This window comes from Barbus barbus, assembly GCF_936440315.1.
Source record: "Barbus barbus genome assembly, chromosome: 2".
In the NCBI taxonomy this organism is placed as follows: Eukaryota; Metazoa; Chordata; class Actinopteri; order Cypriniformes; family Cyprinidae; genus Barbus; species Barbus barbus.
Genome location: NC_136730.1, coordinates 29,568,402 through 29,577,336, shown reverse-complemented (window position 1 = coordinate 29,577,336; position 8,935 = coordinate 29,568,402). Strand labels below are relative to the sequence as shown.

General features: G+C 37.6%; 1 protein-coding gene across 2 annotated transcripts in view; it reads left to right on the top strand.

The window, feature by feature from the left end:
• Positions 1-251: 251 nt before the first annotated feature.
• The window catches only part of LOC306884071 (lactadherin-like), a 16,134-nt gene continuing 7,450 nt past the window's right edge, over positions 252-8,935 (top strand). The window contains exons 1-3 of one of the 2 annotated variants that reach the window (XM_079439722.1): positions 252-429; positions 1,795-1,920; positions 3,351-3,482. In XM_079439722.1, coding sequence (XP_079295848.1) covers positions 351-429; positions 1,795-1,920; positions 3,351-3,482 — 337 coding nt within the window. In that variant the 5' untranslated portion in view covers positions 252-350. The remainder of the gene's footprint in view (positions 430-1,794; positions 1,921-3,350; positions 3,483-8,935) is intronic. The other variant, XM_079439721.1, reaches the window with a different exon arrangement.

The following is an 8,935-nucleotide window of genomic DNA, read 5'->3' as shown; positions in this document are numbered from 1 at the left end:
TTTCTTGATTTATTACTGATGACTTTCAATAGGGGATACTGAACTGGCCAATATTCGAAGATTTTTAATGTCATTGAAATTGATTACCCAAAAAATGATGCATAGTGCAGTGCAGATACTTTTCCTATAAACGCAATATTCGGAAAACACGTTTTAGTTTGACCATTTTTATACAACGGAGGTTATCAATAGTATCGATTCGTTACGTTAGTAGTGTGGCAGATCTTGAAATAGCCGTGCACGTGAACAGTGCGCGCGCCCTGTGTTGCTCCACGTTTAGGATGACGTCAGGAGACCCAGCGGTAAGAAAACGCTCCGGGACTGTAGAAACAAGACGGTAGAGTACCAATATGAAGACCAAGGGGCTCACTCGGTCCTGTAGAATAGTTTTTGTCAGTTTAGTCATTTGCAGCATTTGTACTGTGAATGGTGAGTAACATCTTAAATTCTAAAGACTTTTTCCTAATGCTCTTTTTCCAGCTGAACCTTCCTGAAAGTATTGGGTGGCACTGCTTCACTGTAACGTCAGTTAAAATAGTTTGAGCTTTTCACTTTTTTTTGTTGTTGTTTTACTTTTGACAACAGTATGGTCATCTTTTTTATCTGTTATATATAATACAGAAAACATGAGGAAATGATGCTGCAAGTATTACAATATTTAAATAGTGAATGTTTCTAATTGTGGGAAGGAGTTTATTTGTGGTTAATGAAAATTTCACGGATCTGTACTTCATGCAGCATCTTTTCCCCTCTGTCTAGTTTAGACCCTCTTTCATAAAAGGCATTTGTATTGATAAATTAACATACTGGTAGTAGCTTTTTATTTTAATTTTTTTTAAAGAACTAATGTAAAGAAAACACTTCTGTTGTATGATTTCTCTTTATTTGTCTTGTTCATTGTATCTTATTTATTCTATCCAAATAATTATATTATCCTGTTAAATGGAATGCATATGGCTTTAATATAGGGTGGATCTCAAAAAGTGTTAACCGTCCGAATGAGATGTCCAGTCCATTGTGAGGACAGAACAAATCCAATCCACTGCAGGGAGGTAGAAAGAGATTTGCACTCGACTGGATAGTATGACTCACAACTACAACATTTTGTAAAGTAAATTTGTTGTATAGGAAAGTGCCTTTAATTTCTTGCCCAAGCATAGTCAAAGAACCCCGTCTTAACCTCTACATCTAATCTTAATGAGCTCAGAGGGTAAACATGGCACAAATCTCCCAGCTTTTCAGGAAGCACATTGTGTAATGGTTCACTCATCTTAGAAACGTGTGCCTAAGAGCATTTTATATTCTTACATTCTGCTCATGCCTTTTCTATCATGTTGGTCAGCCAGAATGAAGCGCAATGAATGCTGATGCTCCCCAAACAAGACATGAGCAGCATTTAATTAGGTGGATGTTTTATTAGTTGGCATTTATCTGATTGCTTTGGCTATATTTTGTGCTGCACTCATACACATACTGATAACACAATATAAGCTTTTTTTCATGTCCACTTATCTAGAAATATAATAGAACCTTTCCTACCCTTGAAAAGTATACATCTGCTTTTGAAAGTTAACCATGTGCATTGGCTATGCTGCTCACATCTCTTATCTTTTGTACTCTCCTGATCCTGTTGAGAAGCGTGAAAAGCATTTTTTTCCCCCTTTTTTACTCCTTTGTATCTCTCAAAGCTTAATATGCAGGACCACTCCGTCTGTTACCGAATTATAAAATAAGATCTAATTCCAGTCTAATCTTTGTAATTCCATTCACTCCTGCTTATGTGTGTCTCTATAGGAGATTACTGCAAGGTGAACCTGTGTCATAATGGAGGGACGTGTGTGACTGGCATTGGAGAAGATCCCTTCTTCTGCATCTGTGCCGAAGGATTTGCTGGAGATACGTGCAATGCCACAGAGAATGGTCAGAAATTTTGTTTGTCTGAATTTTCCTGGTTTAATGCTCATTTGAATTTCAGATTAGGTTTATATGGATCACCCTGTTCCCTGTGGAAAGCCTTACTGCTCAGAGGTTGCTCTTTCATAGCTTACTTAATGAGGTTCTCAGTTGTTTAATTTGATTATTAGCTTTGTCTCTAGTATAGAAATTGGGAAATGCTTTAAATTTGTGATTTGTGTTCTTTGATTGCAGATTTTGGTGTCTTGGCAACAGTTTTAAACCTTGTTAAGATTTTTTTTTTTTTCCTGAAACAAGTAGACACATACAGAGTTCTGGCATGAAACTCTAGATGGCGCAGTCCAATAGGTATAACTCAATCTGACCTAATGATCATCATTTTCACATGGCACAGCTGATTGGTTCTCTCCTGTATTGGTAGCCAATGAGCTCGCTACTCAACATTCAAATATATGACTAGTGCTTGCTGTAGCAGTTTGTAGCGTGGTTCAGAACCCTCCACCTTCCCCAGCTCCACCTGTATAGATCTGCTACGAGGTGATTCATGTATGCTGTAGGGGGTTATTTCATGTATGTTATATTTGCAGCAGCAGTATTTCTTACATTGTCACATCAACATGTTATCATACATTTCACAAATACATTTTCAAACACTGTCATGTACATTACCATGCCAATACCTTCGAAAGTTGTCATGACAGAAATCATATTACTCCTTTCTTTAGAAGAAAAATGTGAGACATGGGAATCTCATTGCTGTATAGGAAGACCAATTCAAATTGTCAAGTAGGCTGACTTCCAGAATCAAATCACTGAGCGTGCTTCTGAAATTAGTGAGGGTGTTCTAGCCTTAATGCACATCTATTATGATATCACTGTCAATTTGAGAGTGAATCCTGTATTTGGAGTATCTGTATGTGAATGTCACTCCTGGAGTTTTGCAGTGTGTATGTGGCCATTGGTCCTCTTAGCAGCATGAAAAACAAAACTTTAATTCCAATTCTGAATGGATTACAGTTAGATAGTCTAGAAAGTATGCATAGAGTGCTCTCTTTATAATCACCAAAAAGCTGACACTCATCTCATTTCACTGTGAGCTCACAAAGAGTTCCATTATAATTAACGAAGCTCTCTCCACTTAATTACATCAGGTTAACACTTTGTTATAATGAGATGATTCGTGAGCGTGCATAACTCAGCACTGAACAAAAACTGTCATTTTGAGCAGGATTTTACTTTAACAATGTCAACAGATATGTCTATGATTAGCTACATTACTCATCACTGCTAAAACATGTTGTAAATGGAAACCTTTGAAGCAAACACAAATATGCACTGTTTTGCCAATATGAGGTTGATCTTGCTTTTGTTTGACTCTTATGGGTTTGTCCATTTGTGATACTCACATCAGAACTTTTAACTGTTTTTCACTGCAGGTCCTTGCAGTCCAAATCCATGTAAAAACGATGGCACATGTGAGGTGATCTCTAACTCCAGAAGAGGAGACGTTTTTAATGAGTATGTGTGCAAATGCCAACCTGGGTTCGAAGGTGCACACTGCCATATCAGTAAGTTTTGTACCTCTTATTTCAGCTTTACATCAGATCTATTGCACTAATTAAATCTACATGATGGCCAGCCAAACAGTTTAGAGGGAGATTTGTATAAAAAAAGAAAACTTAAATTTGAACAAAACTGAACAAGCACACATTGTGCCTTGTTCATAAAAAGTAGAGGAACACATTTCTGTGTAAATACACAATACCAGTTCTTTGTCCCATTTTATTAAAACCAGCAACTTGCACACAAAATGAATGAGACTCATTTGTGCCCAGTTATGAAATACGCGGAGTCCCTATGATGCAGTTGGTTGTTAATTCATGTTAAAACGTTTCTCCTATATGACGAACCTTCTTGTGGCTGCAGGCCCACAGAAGAGAGACTAGATGCCGTTTCATTCGTTCCACTTTGTTTCATTGATCTCATGCTTACAAATATACTGGATATACAATGGCACTGGTGTAAACACCAGACACACCCAGGATGTTGAGCAGTCAGTGGTGGTTAAAGAGAGCTGTAACCATAGTGAGTTTTAAATAGGCTTTGTTAAAATTTTCCAGTCCACACAAGTTCCTTTCCATGTATGATTTAACTCTCTGCTGCCTGAGGTCCTCTATAGTGGACACATCTATTAAAGCCATTTTAACCTTTCAAATTATTACAAAGGATCCATACTCGTAATTCTGTATAAACGGGTGTGTTCATTCCATGCTGGAATTATGTAATTACAAGATTCTGACTTGCGTTAAAACCGACCATGGCAACATCATGTGGAAATGTGCAAAAATAGCAGCGGCATTAACAGTAAAATGTAGTTATGTAGTGATTTCATAATATTTCTGTTTAGAATTGCTACAATTGACTGTTGTTAATATTTTAATGGAAGATTTTTCTGAAACTAAAGACATGCAATGCAATTTAATGTTGCTAGCACAGAGTAAAATTAAGCTAAACTACCTATAAGTTTATTTATAAGGTATATGCATAACGACTGTTACTTGTTGTCACAGTAGTTTACTATGTTGCCATAGAGATGCATAATTCATAGTCTGAGAATTCGAGGACAGCTCTGAGTAGAATGTCCGGGGTGTCATCTAGTAATTATGGTAATTACGACATGGCGTGAACAGCAACTGCCCTCTTTATATGGCATTGTGGTTTTTTATTTTTGACAAATTCAAAACGGCTGATGAAAGTGGTGATTCACACACCTCTGAACGCCTCTAATACTAAATTGCTGTGGACCAATGCATAATACATATTTTTGTAAAACTAAAAAGGATATTAGGAATATTTATATTCTTGTTTTGATGGAAAAAAAAAACAATAAGAAAAAATAACTTTGCTATTTAATAATTCATGTATCAAAGGAGCTAAAATCCCAAAAGTGAAAATGACAGATTTTACAGATATTAGAATAGCATTGGCACTGAAAGGCCTTCAAACGCAGCCAGGAACATTCCTGACAGACAGCCTCAGTGCAATTAGGCAAGACTTAATCAAGCCAAAGAGGTTTTATACTTAAGAAGAACAGTACGGACCAGCCTTTGGGGATTAAGGAGGTTCTAAAATATTTCCATCTAATATCCTGGCCAAATTCAAACATTAAAGATTGAAAAGCTAAAACTAAATATCATTTGGTATTTTACATGTTTGAATTATTTGGCAGACTGTTAAGTTGCTTTCTAATTAAGTCTTTTAGTATTAGGTTCAGAATAGATGATGCTTCAGTATTATAAAATTGAATAACTCACAATAAAGTAGAGTCCTCAAGACACCTCCTTCAGCTGCACATCTGACCTAGATTGACTGAATCTATGAATTGACTGAATCATTGAGCAGAATGATGTTTTTTGTGTTCTTCAATCCTCTTAACAGTTTAGGAGCAAAACAACTTCTGTTGTTGGGGCATGCATATGGTGTTTTCTTTTCTATTACAGCTGAACAAAAGAATAAGAAACACATTGTTTCTGCATGTATCAGCTAGGCTGATAGTTCTATAATACTTTTCCCACACCAAACAAGGTTAAAAGAAACCCATTAAATAATACAGTGCCTATAAAATGTGTTCATACCCCTTCATTTTTTCACATTTTGTTATGTTGCTGCCTTACGTTAAACTGCTTTAAATGACTTTTTTTCCATATCAATCTACACTCCATATACCATAATGGCAGAGCAAATTTATTAAAGATAAAAAACTTAAATGATTCCATTGCATAAGTAATCATACCTTTATCTTAAATTTAGCTCAGGAGTATTCATATTGCTTGTAGATGTTACTACACTTCGAGTTAAGTTAACCTGTGGCAAATTCAATTAAATGGGTATGATTTGGAAAGGCACACACGTCTTAATAAAAGGTTTAACAGCTGAAAATGCATATCAGAGCAAAAACCAAGCCCTGAGGTAAAAAAAAATGCCTGTAGAGCTCAGAAACAGGTTTGCGTCAAGGCACACATCTGGGGAAGAGTTCAGGAAAGATGCTGCTGCATTGAAGGTTCTCAGAAGCATGTAGTCTTCGTTACCCTTAATGGAAGTTTGAAACAACCAGGAATCTTCCTAGAGCTGACTTCCTGGCCAAACTTAGTCTCGTGTGGCCGCTTTGAATAGCCAAGGCCCACCCAGGAGGCCATATGACTGACAGGTAAAGCAAGCAATCACGTTTGTCACCACTATGTCACCACAATAACGGACCGGTGTGCATTTCCTATCTCCACATATGATCATGGAGCTCAACTAGAGTGACCATCAGGTTCTTGGTCACCACTCTAACCAAAGCTCTTCTCCATCAATGGCTCAGTTTGGCCTAGTCCAGGGGTTCCCAAACACGTCCCTGGAGCCTCCCCAACACTGCACATTTTGCATGTCTCCTTTATCAATCACACCTGATTCAGCTCATTAGTAGCAACTCCAAGACCTGAAATGGGTGTGTCAGACAAAGGAGACATACAAAATATGCAGTGCTGGGGAGGCTCCAGGAACGTGTTTGGGAACCCCTGGACTATATGTGGAGATAGGAGAAACCTACAGAAGGACAAACATCACTGCAACACTCCACCGATCTGGGCTTTATTTATGTGTGGCCAAACTCAATCCTCTCCTCAGTGAAGACACATAAAAACACACTTGGAATTTGCAAAAAAGCACCTGAAGGACCCTCAGACTGTGAAAAACAAGATTATCTGCTCTGACGAACCTCAATTCCAAGCATCATATTCCAGCAAGAGTGGCTTATAGACAATTCTGTGAATGTCCTTAAGTGGCCCAGCCAGAGCCTGGGCTTGAATGCAATCAAATGTTTGTGAAGACACCTGAAAATGTGCGTCTGCCCCCAACCAACCTGACAGAGCCTGAGAGGTGAAGAGGTAAGGAGAAAAATGGCAGATAATTGCCAAACTCTAATAATAATAATATGTTTTATTTATATAGCACCTTTCAAATACCCAAGGATGCTTTACATAAGGTAAATAGAAACGAGAACACAGGGAAAAAAAAAACAAGTGTATACACAAATAGTGTAACAACCAAGCAGCAGACATAGATGCAATAATATGCAATATACAGATAAGTTACAAAAGAAAGTCAAGCAGTCAATTAAGAAAACATATTGTAAATAAGTGAGTTTTGAGGGCAGTTTTAAAGGTCTGGAGTGATGAAATAACACGGAGACTTTGTGGTAGTTTAACTTGGCAGCATTAATACAGAAAGCCCTACCACCCACACTAGCTAGCCAGAATTTGGGTACTGCAAGCAAATTATCAGAGCTAGATCTCAAAGTACGGGCAGGGACATAAGGGAGAATTAATTCAGAAAGGTAGGAAGGTACTTATAAACCATGATGGGCCTTGAAAACTAAGACAAGAATCTTAAACTGTATGCGATGGGTGACAGGGAGCCAATGTAATTGCTGTAAAACCGGAGTGATGTGGGCTGATTTTTTGGTAAATGTAAGAACACAAGCAGCTGAATTTTGGATTACCTGCAAGCGATTCAGGACTTTGTTGGGCAGGCCATAAAACAAGGAGTTACAATAATCCAAACGTGACGTAATAAATGCATGGCAACAGTTTCAGCATCTTTGAAATTTAAAAAAGGTTGTAGACGGACAATATTACGAAAGGTGAAAAAAACAGGATTTAACAAGCTGATTGATATGGGATTCAAAACGTAGACTAGAATAAAACATTATACCAAGATTGTGTATAGTGGGAGAGGGATGGACTATAACTCCGTCAATGTTAATGGAGTAGTCCGGTTGGGAGGAGACAAGGGACTTAGGGCCAACTAACAGAAATTCTGTTTTTTCAGTATTTAACTTTAAGAAGTTTTGGGCCAGTTTTGTAAGCAAGATGTAAACGAAGAAGGGGGGAAACAGAATTGGGCTCTACGGTAAAATAGATTTGCGTATCATTGGCGTAACTGGAAATTTAGACCATGGCACTGGATGATCTGACCCAGAGGAAGCATATAGATTAAGAATAGGAGTGGACCAAGGACAGATCCTTAAGGTACTCCACAATAAAAAAAATGACAGAATGAGATTTGGATTTATAAATGCTAATAAACTGTTGCCTGTCTGAGAGATATGAACCTAGCCACTGTAAGACAGTGTCAGTAATGCCGATCTCCGACAAAACGAGATAACAGTACAGAATGGCAAACAGTATCAAAAGCTGCACTCAGGTCTAAAAGAACCAGAAGGCTAAGGGCACCTGAGTCAAAGGCGAGGAGGAGGTCATTCACTACTTAGAAGAGCAGTTTCTGTGCTATGGAGAGGGCGAAATCCGGACCGAAATGATTCATACAGATTATTTTTGACTAAGTGAGTCTGCAATTGTTTGGCGATCACCTTTTCTAGGACTTTAGATAAAAAAGGAAGATTAGAAATTGGTCTGAAGTTATTTAGAACTGTGTTGTCAAGGCCAGGGGCCTGTACCATGAAGCCAGATTAGCTGGCTAGCCAGGTAAGTTTCAGTTTAGTTGGCACCAATCCTGGGTTTTAGGTATCATGAAAGTGGCTTGGCTTTAGCTGTGTTCATTACCATAGTAATTTACAGTCCACGGCTAACCTGCTCTGGGGCAGGTTATGTTCAAACTGAAATTGGACCAATCAGATGTGAGCGAAGTGACATGTGTCTGAGTCAAAAATTCACTCCCCCAGTTTCTCTTGCTCCAATTTAAAGGTCACTAGTACAAAAAAAAAAAAGTTATTTTATATAATTATATTTTAAGTGAATGTTAATATATATATGATCGTCTGTAGTATACATAATGCTTTAAAAATGACTACGTGACTATGTTAGAGTATCGCTGTATATTTCTAACTATATAAACTAAACAAGTTTCACTTGTGACTGCACTGATAAAGCAAGATAATTAGTTTTTTTGTCCTCTTTCATGAACAAGTACCTTTTTCATTTTAAATGCATTTAAATTCATCATATTCTTCAATCTCTTA